This window comes from Rhineura floridana, chromosome 22 (assembly GCF_030035675.1).
Source record: "Rhineura floridana isolate rRhiFlo1 chromosome 22, rRhiFlo1.hap2, whole genome shotgun sequence".
Taxonomy (NCBI): Eukaryota; Metazoa; Chordata; class Lepidosauria; order Squamata; family Rhineuridae; genus Rhineura; species Rhineura floridana.
This window is the reverse complement of record NC_084501.1, coordinates 7,089,855-7,114,782: the sequence shown is the minus strand read 5'-3', so window position 1 is coordinate 7,114,782 and position 24,928 is coordinate 7,089,855. Positions and strand designations below refer to the sequence as shown.

The 24,928-nt window shown below is 47.2% G+C and overlaps 1 protein-coding gene across 1 annotated transcript in view; it reads right to left on the bottom strand.

The window, feature by feature from the left end:
- Positions 1-4,434: 4,434 nt before the first annotated feature.
- GAL3ST3 (galactose-3-O-sulfotransferase 3) overlaps positions 4,435-24,928 on the bottom strand; it is a 37,928-nt gene continuing 17,434 nt past the window's right edge. The window contains 3 exon segments of the mRNA XM_061605867.1: positions 4,435-6,658; positions 8,422-8,529; positions 8,531-8,655. Of these exon segments, the coding sequence (XP_061461851.1) occupies positions 5,503-6,658; positions 8,422-8,529; positions 8,531-8,655 (1,389 nt within the window). The 3' untranslated portion in view covers positions 4,435-5,502.

Sequence of the window (24,928 nt, the reverse complement as noted above, 5' to 3'; positions counted from 1 at the left end):
CAGATTTGTCAGAGTTCTAACATTCATAGCAGGGGCTGAAACCTTTTGGAAGACACCATAAGAAGAGGCTTCTGGATCAGGCCACTGGCCCAACTAGGCCAGCATCCTGTTCTCACAGTGGCCAACCAGATGCCCGTCATGGGAAGCCCACAAGCAGGACCCCAGCACAAGAGCAACTCTCCCCACTTGTGATTCCCAGCAACTGGCATTCAGAAGTATGTTGCCGCTGAAAGTAGAGGGAAAACACAGCCATTGATAGCCAAAGGCATCCAAGTTGGCCGCCATCACTACCTCTTCTGGGAGTGAATTCCACAGTTTAACTATGTGCTGTATGAAGAATAACTTTCTTTTGCCTGTCCTGAATCTTCCAACATTCAGCTTCATTGGATAGGTCCGATCTCTACTACTGTGAGTCTACCTGGATATTGGAGGGCTTGGAGAACTTCTCTTGCAGCCTAAACCGATGTGTGCATAATTATATTACAGTGTTCTCTGAGCCAGTAGATGGCGCCCTGTTATCATGCCATAACTGATATCCCAAGGCAGTGGAAGATCCGGTGATGGAAGATGAAAATTCATCAGGAGGATGGATCACCTTCCTTATCAAGAAAGGCAGGAAGTGTCAGCTCTTCACTGAGACAGCAGTGTTGGTGGGGGTGCAGGCAGGGCTGGAGATTCCTTGGTAATTGCCAGGCCGTAAGTCCTCAGCCGGCAGCTTGGCTATAAATCTGCCAGGCTAGCAAGGAGGAAGCAAGATAAGGGCAGAGGCCGTTCAAAGCTTACGTGCCAAGCCAGAAATCCAGAAGAGACGTCAGTGAAGAGATCAGGGCCAGCTCCAAAGGGCGGCCAGGTGGGGCCCTGGCCAAGGGTCCAGTGGCCCACAGGGCCCCCTGAAGGGCCCCTCGTTATGGTGGTGGAGGACAGGATAAAAGGCTTCTAAGGTCATGATGAGTGATGTGGAGAGAGTTAATAATTCTAGCTCTCCTGCGAAGGAAGATCCTTGGAGAGGCGGAGCACCCGGTGCTATTTAGCCCAGTATTGCCTACGCAGACATAAAATGGAACAGACAGGCAGCAGACACACAATGGACATAAAGCAAAACAGTCATCTGTGATTGCTCTATGGGGAAGCTCCGTAGCAGAGCAGCTGCTTTGCATGCAGAAGGTCCCAGGTTCAGTCCCCAGCATCTCCACATACGGAGGGAAAGACTCCTTCCTGAAATGCTAGAGGGCTGCTGCCAGTCAGTGTAGGCAATACTGAGCTAGATGGACCAATGGTTTGACTTGGTCTAAGGCATGTTCTTTTAAGATGGGAAGGGACGGAAGTACGGGAGGAAAATGTGAAGTCCCACCTTCATTCAGGCTTATGGGAAGGGGGAGCCAAGGCATCTTCTACATCTATACCAGCTTCACTAGCTTCTTCCTCTCCTCTTTTCCTTCACAAACAGATCCTGCTCCTGCATTGGATATAGGAGTGTCCATGTGTGTGTATGAACTAGGACAAATTTGACAGGAAAAAGGGGGAAGGTTATGATGGGCACACAAGGACAACCCTGAACATAGAATCATAGAATGGTAGAGTTGGAAGGGTCCTATAAGGCCATCAAGTCCAACCCCCTGCTCAATGCAGGAATCCAAATCAAAGCATTCCGACAGATGGCTGTCCAGCTGCCTCTTGAAGGCCTCCAGTGTTGGAGAGCCCACTACCTCTCTAGGTCATTGGTTCCATTGTCGTATGGCTCTAAGAGTTAGGAAGTTTTTCCTGATAATAATTTGACATGAAGAAGTACTGAGTAACACACTCCAGGAAAGCCATACCTGAAGATGCCACTGGGGATTGAATCTGGGACCTTCTGCATAAGTTACAAGAAATCTCAAAAACAGCTAACAAGGCTATGAACTTGGGGCTGACTGACAACGACAAACTTGACACTTTAAAAACAGCAACTAAGGAGGTATAGAGATACAGGTAGCAGGACAGGAGATCAGGCACGTAGAGGCAACCTTCGTATCCCGGGATCTCAGAAAAAGAGGATGGGATAGATATGATCTCCTTTTTTGTGGACTGGCTTAACGCCTTTGATTTGGGTCTGGCACTTCAAGAGGGCACATAGAACTTTTGGGTGCTCATCCCAAACCTGATGGCCCACCAAGAGACATCGTCATGGAATCTGAATGGTATAAAATGAAAGAAAAAGTGTTCAAAGCATTGGCAAAATCTTCCAGAGATAACATATAATAATAGTGCTATTGATGTATTTCAAGATCCATGCTCTGACACTCTCCAAAGGAGGAAATCCTTTTAAGCCTTATACAGCAGCATTACAGGAGGCCGGAATCTGCTATAGTTGAGGGTTCTCCTTCAAAACGGTTGTCCTCTGTTGTAGAATATTCCTGATGGCAGGCATGACGAAGCAGGCAGAGAAACGTTTGCGTGACCTGTGGGTCGCTTATGCAAGAGATCGTTCCTGAGACAGACCAGATCTGGATCAGAACGTTGAGGAAGCTCAGTGGGAGTGCCAGAAAAGCAAAAAAAGATAAATGCAAGAAGAAACAAGCTGCTAATAACCTGGGAGCTGAAGCAGGATGCAGCACATGCGCATCTCCTACTCTGGAAAATACTGAAATAGTGAAATTATTGCAGCTTCACCATTTGATTCTACATACTATGAAAGTGAACATCTGATCAATGGCCTGTTAAGGCTATGTTGGACTCCTGTAGTGGGAAAAGACCTGTTACAATTAATGGTCCCCACTTATTCCCCTTTTCTCAAGGGTCCTGGGACAGTAGTCGGCAATGTCCATGGTGGCCTGCAGAAGTGTGGCTGTCCCCCCTTGCCTCTTGCTTGTTTTTTGTACGTGTTGACTCATGTCTTATCTAGTACACCATGGATGTTTACACTTCTGCTTACTTCCTATTAAGCCAAAGAGTATACTAGCTTATCCAGATATTCTGCTAATGAGGCAGTGTCAATGAATAACCTTAAAATAATTTATTTGAATGTCAACGGCCTGGGCTCCAATGTAAAACGTGCTAGAGTAACAGCAGTGCTCAAACAATTATTATTATTATTATTATTATTATTATTATTTCTGAGGTGGAACTGGATTGGAGAGCAATTACGTGTGGCAGGCACGTCAAAAGCCAGAGGAGTAGCAATTTTAATAGCCAAGAAGTGTCCTCTAGCAGTGAGTGACTTGCTATCAGATCCAGATGGTCGTTTTATTGCAGTGAAGTGCATTCTGGAGGGTGAAAAGTTTACGTTGTGTTCCCTTTATGCACCTAATAAGTTGGCCTTTTTGAGCACGATTCTGCCAAAGATTGTTGCCCTTGCCCATGGCCCCATAATAATTGGGGTGATATCAATTGTTGCCTGAATGAAAGGCTAGATCATAAGTCATCGGAACCAGAAAGACACCAAGGGTGTTGGCTTATAGAATTTATTTGCCTCCTTTGCCTTACTGGACTCCTGGAGAAGCTCTCACCATCAGATAGACTACACATTTTATTCATCTAGATTTAAATTGCATTCCAGACTTGATCACATATTCATCTCCAAAGGGTTGTGGGGGCAGGTCTTGAGAGGGGAAATTGGGATAATAACAGTATTGGATCACGCTTAACTAAAAAATCCTCCTTGAGGCAGATATTTTTCTGGAAGTACAGTTCAGATTTGCTCTCCAGGGCAAGTACCATAGTTAATTTAAGTGCTTACTAATTACTTCCAGGAGAATGCTACCCCCAACATTTATTTACATGCACTATGGAATGCTCTGAAAAATGTCACTAGAGGGGACTGTATTAAGGAAACCAGCTTTCTTAAAAGCGAATGACAGTGTGCTATTAATTCCATCCTTGATGATATAACTAAAGTGGACAGGGAATTGAAACCAACAGAGAACTAAATGGTAGGCCAAGCCTTACGTAATAAGCAAATGGAGTTACAAGACTTAGAGATGGGTAAAGGTTATGTGGCCATGGAAATGGAAAATTGATTTCTATTCTGCCCCGTGTTCGTCGCATGCAGCATTGTTTCTGTTCTGCTGCAGATTGGCTTCGGGCAAAAATGATGTTATTTGTCTCGCTATCTGCTGTGACAGAATTTTACATATGAATTAGTTTTACGCAATTCAGTACAGTATTCTACACCATTCATTTCAGTGCAAAGGAAACACAATGCAGATGTAGGGGGAGGGGAAGGACACGCCACCAACTACGTGTCGTTTGTGGTCTGGGGAAAACCCCCTACGAACTGTGAATACCAATCATGTGCGCTGGATTGATTTCCGTTCTGGACATGGGATGTGTTAGCAAAGATTGGCAATTTCCACTCCCCTTTCCGTTGGAAATTCTCCAACATCTCTACCCCACGTGCCCACTTGCTAAAAAAGCAGAACCAAACCCTCAAACACATACCCTTATTTCTAACAGCACAGTTTTTATTTTTATCATTATTATTATTATTGGTGTCCCATTCCTCCTTCAAGAAAGAAGTATTCTGCATTACAATGTCACAAGTTCTAGGACATGTTGAAAAGGGGGAGAAAATAACAGGATACTGGGAGTTGAATCCTGGCGAGTTCTGGAAGGGGGGGGGGAGGAAGAACGGGAAGGGTACAACATTAATGGCCAGCAGTGGGGAGGTGGGGGAGAGAGAGGGGTGCCGTGACACAGCTCCACATGGAGGCTGGAATGTGACAAGCGGGATGGAGGGGTGCAGGCATGCGCTGTGGATTTGGGGTGAAGAGCTGGAAGTGGCAGAGATAAGTACTTGGATGTACAAGCTGGGAAGGAGGAAGATGGCTGTGTACACACCATACATTTAAAGCATATGGTTTCTGCCAAGGAATCCTCGGAACCGTAGTTTGTTATGGGTGCTTGGAACTGTAGCTCTGTGGGGGATAAACTACAGCTCCCAGGACTCTTTCGGGGACACCGTGTGTTTTAAATGTGCTTTAGCACTACGGTGTATACTCAGCCGAAGATGGTTACATGCAAGAAGGGATGGAGAGCAGTGAACCGTTGTCACTGCCTTGTACCAACAAGGGATGGGGCCTGGATCTACTCAGATTCCCCCAACGTCCAGTAACCTTTCCCTCAGAAGCATGGGAGAAATGAGGCCATATCGAAACCCCCAGTTGGGTCTTTTTTTAAAAAAAAACAACACCTGGCTGGTTGTCGAGTGATGGACCCCACTTGGCCAAAGAGAGTTCCCACACTCAGCTGCAGGGCATCTGGAGGAAAGTCCCGCTCGCCCAGATCCCTGGGTCCTGAGTTTTTAATATGGCTAAACATAGCCCAAAATGCCAGGAAAGAGCAAGCGAGAGAGTCATCACTGAATTGGACTATACGATCACCCGCACCACTGTGCTGTGAAGAAGGTGGAAGACTAGGCCCACACTAGTATTGCAAAGGCTCATGGGACATCAAGAAGCTGCTGAAAGCTTCTCTTTAGGCCTCTTGCCCTCACCCTCCCTCGTCTTCCAGCTGCCATGGGGTAGTTCAGGCTGCCTTCAGAGGAGGGTGTCGGGGTGGTCGTAGGAGCCCCCGTGGCGGAAGAGGCCTGTGGAGGGCTGCCCTCCGCCGGTTCCTCAGGCTCTGCTTCCGCAGCAGGTAGCGGGAATACTGCACCTCGGGCATGACCAGTTTGAGGCACTGTTCATCCAAGGGAGCCCCCGAGCCTGGGAGATCATAGCCCACAATGTCCACCTTGGCGCTGGGCTGCCAGGGGCGGAGCTCTTTGTTCTTTATTTGCATGGCTGGGCGCATCAGGGGCTGGTCCCCAAAGCAGCGGTGCGCCAGGTGCTCACAGGCCTGGCGCAGAGAGCGCACCTCCTTCTGGATGCAGTCTTGGCCCACCTGGTTTAGTTTCCGCCAGAAGGTGGTGTTGAAGTGGTCATAGAGGTGGGCATCAAGGGCGTTCCAGGCACGGATCTCGGCTGCCACACGAGCCGAGGTGATGTTGAGCTTGGACTGTGGGCTACGCATGTTCAGCTTGACATAGAGGATGTCATCCAGGTCCCAGGCCAGCAGGCGGCGGAGGAGGACCAATGACTCATCAAAGTACTCAGCGAGCATCACCAGGGAGAAGATGCCCTCCACTTGGCGGATGAACTCGGGCAAATACGTGGGATCATTGGGGTTGTGCTCAGGGTCACCCCCCAAGTCATACACCAGGGTGTTGTGGGCGTACATGGCATACTTCTCATGGGGGCGGTAGTAGCGGCGAGGATTGTCAAGAAAGGCCTCCATGGACCCGTTGGGCACCCGCTTGAAGGCCGGGCAGTACTGATTATAGTAGCTGAAGAGCGACTCAAACATGGCCACCGGCTCGCGCAGAATGGTGACATAGACGGTGTCGTTGGGCATGAGGCGGTGGAGCTCATCACGGTTGAAGCGCAGGTGGTTGGCAATGAGCCGCGGTGGGAGGGTGTACGGGTGCACAAAGCGGGCCGAGAAGTTGCGGGGGTAGCAGAACTGGTGGTCGCAGGTGTGGTGGGGAAGGGCCACTGTCACGTTGTGCCGCTCAGCGAAGCGGAAGAGGAGGTTCTGCACCGTGGTGCTGGCCGTCTTGTGGGTCTTCAGGAAGGCCACGGCGGTGTGCTTGGGGCGCGGGGGCAGTGGGGGTGCGCAGCTGTAGGGGGGCAACTTTGGAAACCTACCGGGCACAGAAGCAAAAGGGTCCAGAGAAACCACACCCAACACATTGAGCTCACAGGCTGTCCCTAGCCTGCCCCCCATCCACTAACACAGCCTTTCCCAACCAGTGTGCCTCCAGATGTTGTTGGACCACAACTCCCATCAGCCTCAGCTAGCATTGCCAATGGTCGGGAAGATGGGAGTTGTAGTCCAACACATCTGGAGGCACACTGGTTGGGAAAGGCTGCACTAACACACCACCAGCCGCCCCCTTCTTTTTCTGTCACAAGTCCCACCCCTTTCCCCACTTATTTTCATTCCTCCCACCCTCCTCCCCACCCTGCCCCCATCACTAACTCCATCCCTTTGGACTCCTCGCCTTCACTTTTCTTACTGGACCACCCTCTCCCCTACCCAGCAATCTTAGTGTGCCCACAGCCCATTCCCACACCCTCTGCTCCCTTTCTTCTTCACCCTCTCTTTTTCTTCTTGTTAGTCTCACCCAAGGCTGGCGCCAAGGATCGGCATCATTGGTCACCTGCCAAGACCCATGCCCTAGTAGGGGCCCACTCCCAATCTCTTGGGCGTCTTTCTCCTTGCTGCCGATGCTTGCTCACCTTCCCTCTGAGTGAGTGAGTGAGAAGTAAGAGAGAGGAGGAGGAGGAGGAAGAGGAGGAGTGACCTCCCTATGCTTTGCTCTCAAAAGTATGCAAATGGGCAGCAGCAACCATGGCAAGGGAGTGCTCCAGGGCAGTGATCTTGAACCTTGGGTGCCCAGATGTTGCTGGACTACAACTCCCATCACCCCCAGCTTAGTCATGTTGGGACTAAAACACCAACGCTTGTAACAAGCAGGGATGGAAAGATCGGTCCATTTTGGTTCATTGTCTCAGTTTTCTCATTTTTCCAATGCTAAATTCACTTCTCCACATTTCTGCCGCAATTTGCTATTTTTTTAAAATCCTCATGAAAATTCTCTAGCATTTTCGTGCAAATTTCTCCTAATAAAGACATTTTTATAGGCATTTTGACTAACGTACATATTTCTGCAAGCAATTACTGGTCAGATGATGCATGATGCATTTTTGAAAGTTATTTTTACTCATATATTCATTTGTAGCACACTTTCCCCTAACTTACGCATTTTTGTAAACACAGGGTTGGCAAACTGCATTGCAAAATTCAAATAAGTGCAAATTTCAAAGGATGGGTATGTTAAGGTTCTCATATTGTTTCAGAGAGTGCAGAGTTGATCGATTTGGCTAGAAATGCGAACTGAATTGAATTTCCCATCCTTCCCTAAAAAGTAACCTGAACCAGTGTTTTTTTGTGTGATAGAATGAAAGGCAGCCAATTCTTCCCTCATTGATTCCTTAGTAACAACTTGTTTTTCCTCAGGCTTTACTTCCTCCCTCTTCCCTTTCTGTGTTAGTCATAGACAGTGCCTGTGAGCGCAAGCCTCATGGCTCTGCGATGGCCACATGTATGTCTTCAGTCAGAATGGCTTTATTTCCCAGGAGAAATAAACCTTAGGTTTCTTTATTCTTTCAACTGCCTTATCAGACTATTCATTTCTGCACTTTGCTGCAATAGATATCAAACTCCAAGAAGCCAATGATTAGGGGTGATGCGCAACATCTGGTGACCCAAAGTTGGAAACCATTGGTCTAGGGCTCACTCGCGGAGGGTGGGAAGAGCATCTCGCCCAAAGGCTCCCCCTAACACCTAGAACCAGTCCCCCACCCTTTTCACTTCCCCCAAGCCTTATTGCTCGGCCCTTACCAGCTGAGATGGGCACTCTGGTGCAGGAGCAACGTGACCGTGCTGAACACCAGGAGGAGGAGGAGGGCGGCCTTTTTGCGCGACATCATCTTGGGGCCAGAAAGGAGCGGCAGGCAGAGCACAGGCTATGCAGGGGGCCCTCTTCAGGCACAGGGCAGGTGCAAGTTCACCCCGGCCTGGGGACTCAGAGCAGGCAGCAGGCAGCGGCTTCCGGCCTCGCATAGGACGGAAAAACTGAGGAGAATCACAGCAGCCACTAATAAGTCATGCGTGTATTTATGCAGAGGAACCACTGCAGATCAGATGCGAGCACAAGTCATGCTTTTTTTGTGAACCACAATAAAATTCGACGCCATGCAATACATCCACTTCACAAATCCATCCCTCTGGATGTATGCAGCAGCTCTAAGGCAGCAATTCCCACACTTTTTCCTCCCACGGACCACTTGGAAACCTTTCGAGGGTCTTGGCAGACCACCTGATGATGTTTTTGCCTGTTGTAGCCATTGTAATGCGGTGTGTTAGATGGTGTATGACTTTGTCGGGAATTTCTTACTGCTTACAGATTGTGTTTCATTGTGTTACCATCTGAATGCCACAGAAGTAAAATAAAAGAAGCAATAAAAATACAATGAAAAATCAATATGAATCTTTAATGAAAAATCAGTATGAATATTTAAGGTGGACCTGCCATGGACCACCTGAATGAGGCTTGCGGACCACAGTTGGACTCTTAAGGGATTGGATGAGGCAGGTTATGCCAGCTCTCCTGCGGCCCTCAAACCCTTGTGCACACTCGCACCTTCCCATCTTGTTCACTAACGCCCCACACACACACTTTCTGGTGCGTAGGGGGCGTGCATGCTTCCTCTTCTCAATTCACAGAGGATGGAAGGGGGGGGGACACATTCTGCTTAGGCTCAGAGGCACTCTCACTAACACACACGGTAAATAAACGTTCCACATATCTGCAGGGACTAACTTTGGCATCAAACACAACGTTTGATTACGAACATGAAGCAGTATATAAATGCCTGAAATTATTAAAAACAAAAAACTGAGCCTCATGCCGCTTCCTCCCACTACAGTCCCCAAACAAACTCTGTCCTCCAAGCCCTGTTGTTGCCTCTTGCCCCCAGCTCCCCCCTTCAACCTAAAGCATGCTCCTTACACACGACTTTCCCCTAGGCTCCTAAACTATTATTTTCCCCTCATACATCTGTTCCCTTTGCACTAAGTGTGGAGGTATTAAGCTTCTGAACTCCCCCTCAAAAACAAAAAAACAAGCGAATTGAGGCTGAGTAACAATCCTCAGAGAGGGTTATCTGGGCATCTCTCACCGTAACCATTAAAGTAGGGCAGGGCCTTCAAAGCGAAAGGACATGGCATGCAGACAGTTCTCTGTTGAGAAGTAAACTGCCAGCTCAGTCCTCCGGGGCAGGGAGTGCGGAATCACAATCCACGGGTCTGGATCCATCAACTTACCTGGGTACAGCGATTCCAAAATGGATGACTTTTAAGGTCATCCAAGGCAAAAAAAAACCCTTTATCTTCCCACCTAGGCAAAGCACCTGTTCCCTTTCCCAGGTACAATTTCCCTGCCTTGCCTATGCTCAGCCCCCAGTTTCCAGCCTGCAGCGATTGCTTCCTCTCTCACCCTTGCTGTTGGCAGCTGAATGAAGGAGCATCCTGCAAACTGGGCACTCTCTCTTCCCCCCTCCCCACCTGCCCTGCCGAGGAAACCAGAGACAGCCACTGAGTTCACCTTTCTCTGCACGGCAGGAGATTAAATGTCCCAGCCTGTGTTGGGATCGTTCCCCCGGCTCTTTCCTGGACTGCTTCCAACTGCTCGCTCACACACGCGGAAGGACGGCACCAGGACTCCTCCTGGGACCCGGCCCGGCTATCACACTCCCTTGGTTGTTGGCTCACAGACCTTGGCCAAGAAGCCACCCAGGGCTGAACAAAGCGCTTGCCAACCTAGCATGCGCCAGATGTTTTGGACTACAACTCCCATCAGCCCCAGCCAGCCCAAAACATCTGGAGCAAATTTGGCTACACCCTGTCATCATCCAGATGTTTTGGGCTGGAGCTAATGGGAACTGTAGTCCAAAATATCTGGAGGGTGCCTGGTTGGCAAAGGCTTGTCCGTCGCTTGAAGGAATGAATCATTATCATTACCCAAAGGTCTCAAAGTATCTTATGACACATTTAACAACAGAGACATAATACATTGGGCGGCATTCAACTACCGTGTCCCATAAGCGCAAGGATTTCTGCTTGCACCAGTGGGGCTCCCCACCCACCCCATGTGTGCCCTGCACCCTCCACAAACCTGCCCCAGAGAAACCATGTTGTATAAGCAGGCACTGCAGAGAGTTAAAGTGAACGAGATAAGGAGACAGGCAGCAAAAGTTCACAGTTTCTGGCATCTGCTAGAAGGACAAAGAAGAAACAAAAAAAAGAATACAATGTCTTTGGGGGGGGGGGAAACAGACAAACAAACAAAAATTATCCCGCTCCAAGTTTGACACAGGAGGCAAAGTCGACCACAAACAGCTTAAATGAACCTAGAATGTCAGCCGAGGATGTTTCCACATGGGCCCTTTCATGGAGTATCTTACATTGGTTTTTTTTTCTCCCCCAATGGAGGTTCAGACTACATTGTCATCCATTTGTAGCCACCCTTTGCCTTTTCTTCCTTTGATCTGTTTTTTTTCTTTGGACACATCATGAGAAGACCTGATTCACTAGGAAAGACAATAATGCTGGGGAAAACAGCAGGGAGTAGAAAAAGAGGAAGGCCAAACAAGAGATGGATTGATTCCGTAAAGGAAGCCACAGACCTGAACGTACAAGATCTGAGCAGGGTAGTTCATGACAGATGCTATTGGAGGTTGCCGATTCATAGGGTCACCATAAGTCAAAATCAACTTGAAGACACGTAACAACAAAGTGGATATCCTAATAGGCACCAATTGAGTGCTCAGGAGGAACAGGAAGGCACAAAGAGGCTAAAGCAATGAAACTGAGGTTATCATACTTTGGACACATCATGAGAAGACCCGATTCACTAGGAAAGACAATAATGCTGGGGAAAACAGCAGGGAGTAGAAAAAGAGGAAGGCCAAACAAGAGATGGATTGATTCCGTAAAGGAAGCCACAGACCTGAACGTACAAGATCTAAGCAGGGTGGTTCATGACAGATGCTATTGGAGGTTGCTGATTCACAGGGTCACCATAAGTCGTAATCGACTTGAAGGCACATCACAACAACAACAACGTGGAAGGTCCAACTTTTATGAAAGATCCTGAAAAGCACACATTTGCACACACACAAAATCCCTCAGGTGTGGGTTTGTGTTTGGGCTTTTATTCCTCAGGTTTAAGTGGGTGTGGTTTTGACGCAGGCAGTGACGATACTGGAGGCTACCCCCTAACCTCCCCTCTTCTCTTCTGGTTGCTCCTCACCTGATCACACCTGAGCCATGTCATTTCAGCCTGCCTCTGTTACCGCTGGGCATACTTTCACCTTCCTGCTCTCTGCCACATTTCTTTCTGCAGAGCTCCTTTGCTCAGGACCTCCACATACCGGGGACCCGGGCAAGTTCTCACTAGCTACAAAAATTAGCTGGAGGTCTTCCAGAACTTTGGGATCTCTTTGTAATAAACCAACATAACAGTTATAATCTTTAGCGCAAGGAGGTATCTGCCAATTACACGTTACGTGTGTCCTTGAATGAAACACACAGTCCATCTTTGTTTGTTCTACTGTGTAAGGCGGTAGTCCCCAAACTCTCCCCGCCAATGCATTACTTGAACATTGCTGAGGGTCTTAGCAGACCACTTAATGATTTGTCTGCCTGCTGTAGCAGATGTAATGTGCTGCGCTAGGTGGTGTAAGATTTTTAATTGTATCTTTACAGCCATGCCATGGACCTGAATGAAGCTCACGGACCACTGGTGGTCCATGGATCACAGTTGGGGAACCTCTGGCGTAATGCAAATTACAGCACAGATGTAACAGTAGAAAACTTTAACAGTGGGAAAGTTCTTTTGCAGCAACCCAGAACTAAAAAATTAAGGGCAGGGCCTGCAGAATTCAAGTGTCATGATTTCAAAATCCAAAGAGGCTGCTCCATATGGAAAGGGCAAGACTACCACAGCGAAGACTAGCAAACAGTGAATCAGTATTACAACCCTCTCTACTTCTTCAGTCGTCACCCCTCGTAGACCACCTTCCTCTAGTCACCAATTTGTACATGTGTTAGAGGAAGGCTTACTTGCAGAGCATACTAGGGCCCACCGGATTAGAAAGGAAGGGCAGCTGGAAGAGTGAAGGGGAGGATTAGCCATGGCCAATCAGAATTTCAAGGTTCTGAAGTAGTGGAATTCTAGTAGGAATAATGATGATGAAGATGATTGTACACACATCTATGAAACCCCTGTGTTCATGCTCGCCAAACACTAGTAGTTGACATGTTTAACGTATGTTGATCTTGTCAGGGCGGGCTCGAGTAAATTGAATGATACGTATTTCCAGCAATAGTTAGATGAAGTTCTGTTTAAAAACAGGGCTGGCAGTTTAATCACTTTGCTTAGTTTGGTGTAGTGGTGGGAGTGTTGGACTACGACCTGGGAGACCCGGGTTCGAATCCCCACCCAGCCATGAAGCTCCCTGGGTGACCTTGGGCCAGTCACTGCCTCTCAGCCTCACAGGAAGGCAATGGTAAACCCCCTCTGAATACCGCTTACCATGAAAACCCTCTTCATAGGGTCGCCCATAAATCAGAATCAACTTGAAGGCAGTCCATTTCCATTTTTTAGTTTAATTATATGATTGATATATAGTGGTTGGAAAGTGAGTTGATTTTTTGTTGTCTAATCAGCTTTCATGTTCAAACAGGCTGAAGTTATACCTTTTTACTTGATTTTGACCAGTCATTTTATTTTCTGATGTCTAGAGGATATTATGTTCAATTGTTTAGTATGTTTATGATGATCTTTTCTTGTATTTTTGTAGTTGATTTTTAAGTGCAATGTTTATTTTGATAAGAGGATGTTCTGTTCAGTTTTTGTGTTTTATAGACTAGAAATTATTTAGGAGCTTTTGTATTTGCTGCTTAAGATTTTTTAACTTATGTTGCAAACTGCTTAGCATTTTGTTTAAATGTAAGCATATTAGAAACTGTCCAAATAAATAAATATTATGTGGGAATGACATGGGGAGTGGTGGAAGGGAATATTTTCTTCATTCTGAACAGATTGACTTGTGATCCACATACTGATGTGGATGGGAAATGGTTCAATCCGACAAAAACAGAAAAGTTTTAAAAAGTGGACAGTCCATTGCAGCTCCACAGCCAAGCAATGGCCAAGAAAGCTTACGTCTAGAAGTACTGTCAGAAACTATAGTATATAGTATATACTGATATACTAATTGCAACACGGTACAGAAGGACTTCCATTCATTTCCTTCGAGGTGGAACTACAGTAAAACAGGACCTCCTTTAGAGCTCTACAGAGTGGAAACTCCCTATCAAAGCAGTTCTAGTCAGATACTCAACTTGATAAAGATTGCAAGACTTGTGAACCCCACAACATATGGTCCGGTAACATATGGAGGGCATCATATTGCCTACTGCTGGCCTAAGTGACTGTGTATTCTGGAGTGCCTCCTGCACAGTGACTTCTCCTTGATTAGAGACAACTGATTGCTTTTCAGGCCAAGCAGAGTGTGGTCGAGTGCGAGTTGGTCTGCCGGCGTTGCGGCCTCCACCTTTGGGACGCCGCGGCTTCGAACGGCTCTGACCCGCTGCCGTTGTGCTGTGCTGTGGCCCGGGCTGTTGTGTTGCGCTCGGGCGGCTTGGGTGCTGCCGTTTCGCCGCTTGCTGGTTGCTGCTTGCTGCCGCTTGCTGTCGCCGCGGGGCATCTTTCACCGTTGAAGTCATTGCTCCTTCTTCGGGTCGCTGGCTCTTGGTCGCTGTGGCGTTGCTGCTTCGGGCTGCTGTCGTTGTGGGTGCCGTTGTTGCCGCTTGCGCTCTGCTCTGCCCTGTCATCCTTCGTGTGCTCTCCGCCTTGTTGCGTTGTCGATCATCATTGCTGTTCGTTGGTTGCTTGGTCGTCTCTACCATTATTGTCTTCGCTGTTCTGTTATCGGAGACGGAGTGGATCGCCGTTTGTTTTGGGACGCGAACGTCGATTTTTCCTATTTTGGGATATTGCTGCGGTTCTGCTCTTTCTGTCCCATCGCCATCGTATCATCAGTGTGTTGCTGCTATTACGCCCTCTTTAAGAACGGCCAGTGTTGTTAACATAGTTGCGGCACTGAGATTGCAACATTTTAACTCATTGCTGCCAGCTGGATGTAATGAATAGGCTTGAATGTGTTTTATGTTTTGTGAATGATTGAGCTGTTAATGTATGTGAGTCTTTAGTTGGAATTGCGTTGTAGTTTTAATATTGTTTGAGTGTATTGAGTGCATGTTTATTGTATTTTATTATTGATTAAGTGTGCTGATTATTTGGTATGAATGTGATTAGGTGTGTGTGTATTGGTGCTTTTATCTGTTTTAATATGTGCCTGGGAGAGAGTATTATACATCAATCGGGGAGACCTTCGGGGGGCCCAATTAGCGTAGTGACGGGTAATGGGAGGTATGGTGTTGTGAGGAGAGCAGGCCAGGTAAGGGGAACCCGTCCCAGACAAGTAGTGTCTGTGACCCGTTCCGGTTCTCCTCACATCCCCAGGACTGCTGGTTGTCCTATCAGTCAGCCTTCGGATCTCCATGTGCTGTTGTTAAACGCCAGGTCGGTACAGCATAAGATCTCCCTTGTTCATGATTTAATTGTGGACGAGGCGGCCGACCTGGCGTGCATAACCCAGACCTGGGTGGGTGATATGGGAGGAGTTGCCCTTTCCCAGCTCTGCCCACCTGGGTATACGGTTCAGCATTATGGTAGAGCCGAAGGTCGGGGAGGTGGGGTTGCTGTGGTCTATAGGAGTTCTTTCTCACTCACCAAGCACCCTGTACAGGTGACGACTGGTTTGGAGTGTCTCCACCTTGCGCTGGGCCAGAGAGACAGGTTGGGAATTTTGTTGGTGTACCGCCCACCCTGCTGCTCAACAAATTCCCTAACTGAGCTGACAGAGGTAGTCTCGGAGATACTGTTGCAGTCCCCTAGACTGTTGGTACTGGGGGACTTCAACGTTCATGCCGAGACTGCTTTATCTGGGGCGGCTCAGGACTTCATGGCGTCCATGACAACCATGGGGCTGTCTCAGTTTGTTACTGGCCCGACGCATGTGTCGGGACATACCCTTGATTTGATCTTCGCCACTGGACAGGGAGATGGTGATCTGGAGGTTGGGGTTTTTTCATCTACCCCATTGTCATGGACAGATCACCGCTTGCTGAGGTTTAGGCTTACGGCGACCCTTTCCCTCTGTAAGGGTGGGGGACCTATTAAATTGGTCCGCCCCCGGAGACTAATGGATCCTGAGGGTTTCCAAAGGGCTCTAGGGGATTTTCTGACTGAGAAGACTGGCGCTCCTGTTGAAGCCCTGGTTGAACTGTGGAATACGGAGATGACCCGGGCGGTTGACACGATCGCTCCCATGCGCCCCCTCCTATGCAGAGCTCATACAGCTCCATGGTATACCCCGGAGCTGAGAGCGATGAAGCAAGAGAGGAGGAGGCTTGAGTGCAGATGGAGGCGCACTCCTGACGAATGCAATTATGCCTTGGTAAGTGCCTGCTCTAAGCGATATACAGCAGCGGTGAGGGCAGCAAAAAAGAGTTATTTTGCTGTCAGTATTAAGGCATCACTCTCCCGCCCAGCGGAGCTTTTTAAAACTGTACGAGGGCTTTTACATCTTGGCCCTCGGAATACTATAGACTCATCTGTAGCCCGCTGTGATGAGTTCGCTGGACACTTCCAAAATAAGATCGCCTGCATTCGTCGGGACTTAGATTCCAATATTATAGCAGTTGGATCCAATGAAGCATCCAGATCACGGTCTTGTCCTCTTTTATTGGATGAGTTTCAGTTGGTGCAGCTTGAGGATGTTGACAAGATTCTTGGACTGGTGCGTGCGACCACGTCTGTGCTGGATCCTTGCCCCTCTTGGCTGGTGAAAGCTGGCAGGACCGGAACCGCCGGCTGGGCCAAGGAGGTAATCAATGCCTCTTTGCGAGAGGGAGTGGTCCCTGACTGCCTAAAAGCGGCGGTGGTGAGACCGCTCCTGAAAAAACCCTCCTTGGACCCAGATAACTTGAACAATTATAGACCTGTGGCGAATGTTCCGTTCCTGGGCAAGGTTCTGGAACGGGTGGTGGCCGGCCAGCTCCAGGGTCTCTTGGATGACACTGATTATCTCGATCCGTTTCAATCCGGTTTTAGGCCTGGGTTTGGTACCGAAACAGCCTTGGTCGCCCTGTATGATGACCTTTGTCGGGAGAGGGACAGGGGGAGTGTGACCCTGTTGATTCTCCTTGATCTCTTAGCTGCTTTTGATACCATCGACCATGGTATCCTTCTGGGAAGGCTCACGGAGTTGGGAGTTGGGGGTATTGCTTGGCAGTGGCTCCACTCCTACTTGGTGGGTCGTCAACAGAAGGTAGTGCTTGGGGAACACTGCTCGACACCCTGGACTCTCCATTGTGGAGTCCCACAGGGATCGGTACTGTCCCCCATGCTTTTCAACATCTATATGAAGCCGCTGGGTGCGGTCATCAGGAGTTTTGGAGTGTGTTGTCACCAGTACGCTGATGACACGCAACTCTATTTCTCCTTTTCATCTTCCTCAGGTGAGGCTGTTAACGTACTAAACCGTTGCCTGTCCGCGATAATGGATTGGATGGGAGCTAACAGACTGAAGCTTAATCCAGACAAGACCGAGACGCTGTTAGTGAGTGCCTTCTCTGCCCAGATGGTGGATGTTCACCCTGTTCTGGATGGGGTTACACTCCCCTTGAAAGAACAGGTTCGTAGCTTGGGAGTTCTCCTCGACTCTTCCCTGTCTCTTGAGGCTCAGGTAGCCTCAGTGGCACGGAATGCTTTTTACCATCTTCGATTGGTAGCCCAGCTACGTCCCTATCTGGACAGTGACGACCTCGCCTCAGTCGTTCATGCTCTGGTAACTTCTAGATTGGACTACTGCAATGCGCTCTACGTTGGGCTGCCCTTGAAGATAGTTCGGAAACTACAGTTAGTCCAGAATGCAGCGGCCAGATTGTTGACGCGGACCAGAAGGTCCGCTCATATAACACCTGTTCTGGCCCATCTGCACTGGCTTCCTATTTGTTTCCGGGCTAAATTCAAAGTGCTGGTTTTGACCTATAAAGCCTTACACGGCATGGGACCACAATACCTGGTAGAGCGCCTCTCCCAATATGAAACTACCCGTACACTGCGCTCAACATCTAAGGCCCTCCTCCGAGTTCCATCTCATCGAGAAGCTCGGAGGGTGGTGACTAGAAATAGGGCCTTTTCAGTTGTGGCTCCCGAACTATGGAATGGTCTCCCTGATGAGGTGCGCCTGGCGCCGACGCTGCTATCTTTTCGGCGCCAGGTGAAAACCTTTTATTTTAAAGTGTATTTTACAGTATCTTAGCATTATTTTGTATTTTTGACGTTGTTTGGTTCTTGTATTGTTTGTCTGTTTTTGGTTTTTGATTCATTGTACTTATTGTATTTATATATTGTACTTGTTTTTATTTTTATGTACACTGCCCAGAGAGCCTTCGGGCTTAGGGCGGTATATAAATTAAATTAAATAAATAAAATAAATAAACACACTGAACTAACAGAATTTTTAAAAAGTGGGAAAAGGCTTTATTTATTTAGTGAATTTATTTATTAAATTTATATTCTGCTGTTCCTCTCAAAGGAGCACAGGGCAACAAGCACATCTATGATTTAAAAAAAAACACGTGTGTAATTGTTTTTATAGATTTTAAAATGGTTTAAACACAATCAAACAGTTAAAACAAGTTTGAAAACAGGTGTAGCCAAGGTTGTGTACATTTACCTTTAAAGCACATTCAAAGCACATTTCTCTCCCCCCCCCCCCGAATCCTGTATTCTCTTAAGCGTGCTGGGAATTGTAGCTCTGTGAGGGATAAACTACAGTTCACAAGATTCTTTTGGGGGGGATCTGTTTTAAAAGTATGGTGTGTACACCGCCCTAATCATATGTCTGCATGAGACCCACTGAAACAGAAACATTTTCAGAAGGCATCTAAAAACGCACAGTGATGGCGCCTGCCTAATGTCAAGAGGCAGGGAGTTCTAAAGTACAGGTACTGCCACATTAAAGGAATGACATCGTACAAACACAGAATGAACAAGGGTGACACTTCTAGAAGTGCAAGTTCTGCAGATCAAAATGATTAAACTGGCATATCAGGTACGGCAATCCTTTAAATAAACTGGGCTTTGCGGATGTATGCACAGGTTTAGATTATCAAATAAAATGTGAAATAAATAAGGAACTAGATGCTAAACCAGTTCTGTGCACCAAGAAAGGTTCCTATAATTCTCAAAGAGAAAAATGATAGGGAACATAAAGCACAATGAAACACGTGTTAATGAGAGTAGAGAAACTCAAGGAATGGGAAAGTTCTATGGTGGTCACAGAGGAAAGGGGTGGGGGAGAATTCTGAATTGGTTTAGATCCAAGGAACTTAAATCAGGATATCATGAGAGTACACTGCAAACTTCAAACACCAGAGGATGTAAGTATTTTAGTGTACTGGATGCACAATCAGGATACACTGACAACTGAAGCTAGATGAGGACAGGAGCAAACTAACAACTTGTCAGCTGGTCATCTGGCTGTTGGTGCTTCATCCAAGTACCTTTGGGGATTTTCTCAGCCCAGAATTTTTTTCAAAGAAAGAAAAGAACCTGTGAAGCATTGGAAGGGTTTCAGGGCGTGAAAATCATTACAGATGACACTACAGTGCACAGCTCCACCTGAGAAGAACACGACCACAATGGGTGCAGAGAGTAAAATCTGAAATGAAATTAAAATAAGATGAAAAGCAGAACCAACTTTGGTCACGCACTGATTGGTGAAGGAAGAAAACCAGATCTAACAAAGTTGCGGCAAAAAAGGATGCTGAACTACTTACCCAGATTCTCTCCAGGACTGCCACAAGTGACTGCACTGCTGCTACTCAGGGAGGATGCTGAATGGGTTTGGAATGAATCCTATCCTTTGACAAACACAAGAAGTGAAAGAATTTGTAACAAGGATACTGGGACCTGTCCTTCAGTATTTTGAATGAGCAAAAGACAGCGCAAGAGGATGCATCACATTCTGGAACAGGAGCAGTCCTGAAAGAAGGGAACCCTGATACATATGAATAATGCTCAGTAATGACTCTGACACAGTGCAATTATGCACATATTGGAAAAAAACTGTGCAATTGTGACAGGTATGAGAAGTTATTATTATTTTATTAATAACTACAGTTATTGGTCACTTTTTTCACAACAGTGATCTAAAAGAAGTTCCATCAATAAATGTGTGGCAGAACCACAAGCCTCCCAAACACAGAATGAAGAAGCTTCTAGCTGAGGTTGCAAGGAATGAGTGCAATCCGTGCCTCCGATACCCATCTCACCAAGTCGGCCCAGAAGGATAGCATGGTCAATGGTATCAAAAGCCGCTGAGAGATCAAGTAAGAGTAATAGGGTCGCACTCACCCTGTCCTTCTCTCGATAAAGGTCATCCATCAGGGCAATCAAGGCCGATTTAGTCCCATAAGCAGGCCTGAACCCAGACTGGAACGGGTCAAGATAATCTGTTTCATCCAAGAGTACTTGCAATTGCTGCACCCCAACCCTCTCAATCACCTTCCCTAAGAACGGGGTATTTGCGACTAGTTGGTAATTAATGTCAATGATTTGGAAGGGCAATATACCATAATATGAGAAAGACAGTTAAATTGTTATTCGTTTTTCTGATAAGACATAAGAGTTTGCCTTTTTAAACAAAGGGGGATATAACGTATAGAACAAAGAGGGATGTATTCTCTCAGGCTACCAGAGGGGGCGGTAAAGTTCACACCACACTGTTGGAAAGAAAGTACCAGAAGGCTGAATAAAAGTTGTATGAAGACTAGATGGTTTTGGTCTGTTGGTAAGAAACCAGGCATTGGACAGATGAACACACCTGCCCTAACATCGCCATCACCACAGACACAAGCAGCCTTTGTGCAACGATAAGGGAGCAGAGAGAAATCAGAGCTGGGCAGATTAAACCAACTCTTGATGGAGGATTTATCTGTTCCTCCTGGTCACCAGCTGCCTTTTGCACAGCAAAATTTCCACCTGTGCCACTTCCTCTTCTATCAGAACATTTCTTTATTTCACCCAGGACTATACAGAATATTTCATAGAATCATAGAATAGTAGAGTTGGAAGAGGCCTACAAGGCCATCGAGTCCAACCCCCTGCTCAAATTTCAAATTTCCAGGAAGCAAATCTGAACCGAACTGTGTTTCTTCTCCCCCCAGAAGGCTTCAGTTTTCCAGCATCAGCCGTTATTAAGCCAACCAGGCAAGCTGAAATCAGGGTTGCATTTGAGATGGGCGTTACCAGCACTGATGGTTGCAGCAGTTATAGTTACACAGGAACAGTGGAAGTTAGCTGACTTATACCGAGTCGGGCCATTGGTTCATCTAGCCCAATATTGTCTAAAATCTAGGCCACATGTCATCTGATCAATGAGCACAAGCCTCAGAGGTTTGGGGGGGGGAATGTCTGTTCCCTCTCCCTCAATAAATCCATGCACAGTTAAAGAGAGAGTACCAGAGGACAAGGGAGGGTGATTTGGATGGTCAGTGCAGGGAAAAGCTAAAATCGGATTGCAAAATGCACCCCTTGTACCTCCCCTTCAGTGCCAACCTTGCCCGCTTTCCTCAACCCAATTCTAAGGTTCCTTCCAGACTGGTGTTTTGTTTTTTTTGTGGGTGTATTCTGCAACATTTCATTGAAACAAGAATAGTGCATCAGTCATGTATTTATACTGATCCATCCACACACAACCATGCTTTATTCATAGAATCATAGAATAGTAGAGTTGGAAGGGACCCATAAGGCCATCAAGTCCAACCCCCTGCTCAATGCAGGAATCCAACCTAAAGCATACCCAACAGGTCCAGCTGCCTCTTGAATCCCTCCAGCGTTGGAGAGCCCACCACCTCCCTATATCATTGGTTCCACTGTTGTACTGCTCTAACAATTAGGAAGCTTTTCCTGATATTCAGCCGAAATCTGCCTTCCTGTGACTTGAGCCCATTATTCGGTGTCCTGCACTCTGGGACGATCGAGAACAGATCCTGGCCCTCCTCTGTGTGACAGCCTTCCAAGTTAGTTGTTCTGTGATGCATCCCCAATGTTACTGCATTATTGCTAAAGCACAAATGAACCCGAAATGTTGGTGGTATGAAAAGTTACAGGATTTGAGGAAGGGCCATAGCTCAGTGGTGGAGCATCTGCCTTGCTTGCAGAAGGTCCTAAATTCAATCTCTGGCATTTCAAGGTAGAGCTAGGAAAGACTCCTGTCTGAAACCCTGGCCGGCCACTGCCAGTCAGTGTAGACAGTACTGAGATAAATGGACCCTATGGTCTGACTCAGTATAAGGCAGCTTTCTGTGTTCCTATGATTTCGGCAGGAAGTGACAGGGCATGCATCAATTGGAAATGAAGTAGTATGTCTGCCCTGAAAGTTTTGCAGGTGCAAGCGATATTGAAAGCGGGATTCTGTGTCAGTGCCCTGATGGCATCATCGTGAATGCACCACAAATCATCGTGAATGCACCACAGAAAAGGATGTGCCCCAAGTTCTGGTGATTCGTTATCCCGAATTTCCAGAACAGCTAGAAATTCAAAACGAAACCTCAAGACAGAAGGCAAAGGCAGCAGCTGTTCATTTACACATCAGTATTTACAAGCAGGAAAGTCTGTGCGGAGGAGGGGGGAGTTACTGGGCTGGAAAAAATCTTTCCAATTCCTGAACGCCAGTGCCAAATTTTAGAGCACCCAAGCAAGAGGAGTTTGGAATTTTTGTTTTTCCAAAGTTTCAAAGCAATCCCCACGCACTGTTCTTTGGGAGCACATTCTCCGTCGGGCTCAGAGGAGCTTATTGATTTCTTAAAAAGTCAACACCATGCATTATGGTTGTTGCCGCACAGGTCAGCCATTAGCTCCCCTGGTCCTGCAGATAGCAGAGTCAGGACCTGAAAGGCCCAGGTTCAAACCCCACCTTATGCAAGTCACTAATCCTCTCTCAGACTCAGTTCCTCCACCTAGAAAATGGGAGCGATTGGGGGGAGGGGGCTTCTCTCACAGGGTTCTTGCATGGGCGCAAACACAGGACTCTAAAAAGCACATCAAAAGTTTGAAAAAAATCATCATTGTTGCTAACATTATTAATCACCACCACTGTGACCTCCCAACCCCTTTGTTGTTGTTGTGATGTGCCTTCAAGTCGATTACGACTTATGGCGACCCTATGAATCAGCGACCTCCAAGAGCATCTGTTGTGAACCTTCCTGTTCAGATCTTGTAAGTTCAGGACTGTGGCTTCCTTTATGGAATCAATCCATCTCTTGTTTGGCCTTCCTCTTTTTCTACTCCGTTCTGTTTTTCCAAGCATTCTCGACTTTTCTACTAAATCATGTCTTCTCATTATGTATCCAAAGTATGATAACCTCAGTTTCATCATTTTAGCTTCTGGTGACAGTTCTGGTTTAATTTGTTCTGACACCCAATTATTTGTCTTTTTCGCAGTCCATGGTATGCGCAAAGCTCTCCGCCAACACCACATTTCAAATGAGTTGATTTTTCTCCCTAGCTAATCATCATTTGAGGCAGTGGCTTGACTTGCCCATTCAGGTGGAAACAAGGAGGACTGGCTACCTGCCCAGTCCCCAGAAGTATCCATTTCCCGCCATCCACCGGCTCCGCCGTGCCAGGTGACTTGGGCTCAGATTACTGCCAATGATTAAACAGGACAAGGTTCCAGCACAGGTGACCTGGTTTCAGAGTGCACTGTAAGAACCTGCTCACATTCACAACCCTGGGCCTCTCAATGAGGCCAGAGGAAGGTGACAGCGACTCAGGGTTGCCAGTGCCCATACATCAGCTCTAACCACTAGATCCCATTCTCCTCCTACCCAGGAGCGCAGGGCAAGGGTGGGGGACCCTGACTATTGGCCCTGCTGGCTGGGGTTGACAGAGCCCAGCAGGGCATTTTTAAAAGGAAGTGAATGAAGCTAACCAGACATCACAGTGTACAGGGAGAGAGATTTTGTTAAGACATTTTCCCGAAAGACTGGTGGTTTGAAATTACCCTAAGAATGATTATGTAATGTGCCCCTCTACTGTTTCTGTCCAATTTCCCTAGCATTTTATACCTCTAGTCCAGCCTTTCCCAACCAGTGTGCCTCCAGGTGTTGTTGGACCACAACTCACATCAGCCTCAGCCAGCATTGCCAACGGTCAGGAAAGATGGGAGTTGTGGTCCAACAACATCTGGAGGCACACTGGTTGGGAAAGGCTGCTCTAGTCAGTATTTCAGTTGCTTCGGATCAGAATTCTTGGCTGCTCTTGGCTCGTTGATGAAATTTTGTGTGACTATTTGTGCTCACTGGGTGACCAAAAGTTAGGACCAGACTTAAAAGTTAGCACTTCAGCATAAAGATATTACTTTAAAAATGCCTTGGAACCCAGCAACACCTGGATGGCCACAGGTTCCCCACACTTGGACTACAGGGATGCTTCTGAGCCTTATTTATTAGTCCAAGTTTAGTCCTCCATTTCTAGTTAGTAGACTCCATCACCACCCTGCCAGAGGCGGATTTCAAAACTAAGTGGGGATCCCACCCCCCGCTATAAGAAGCTTGCCAGGGCCTGTTTTAGCATGCTGTCTGAACTCAGGCTCATAGCTTGCTTCGCTCCGGGGCAAGCCACCAGCTGTAACCAAGGTTAGTTCCGCAGCTTGCAATTTCTCTGGAGCAAAAAACCCCGCAAGCCCAGGGTCTGGATGACATGCTACGCCAAGACGTACCTTAGCTCACAGTAGGGATGGGTGAGCATTTCGATTCAGTTCGCATTTCAAGCAGAATCGATCAAACGCACAACTTCTGAAACAACACAAGTACCGAAACCCAGCCACTCTTTCGAAATTCGCACTGATTAGAATTTGGGGGTGCAGTTCGCCAACTAAACATTTACAAAAGTGCATATATTAGGGGAAAGTGTGCATCAAAACAAACACATGAGTGAAAAGAACATGCCAAAAGGCATGAAATGATGAGAAATAGCTTGCAAAGATGTAACAGTTAGAGCCATACAGAACCAACTACCTAGAGCAGTAGTGAGCTCTCCGACACTGCAGGCATTCAAGAGGCAGCTGGACAGCCATCTGTCGGGAATGCTTTGATTTGGATTCCTGCATTGAGCAGGGGGTTGGACTGGATGGCCTTGTAG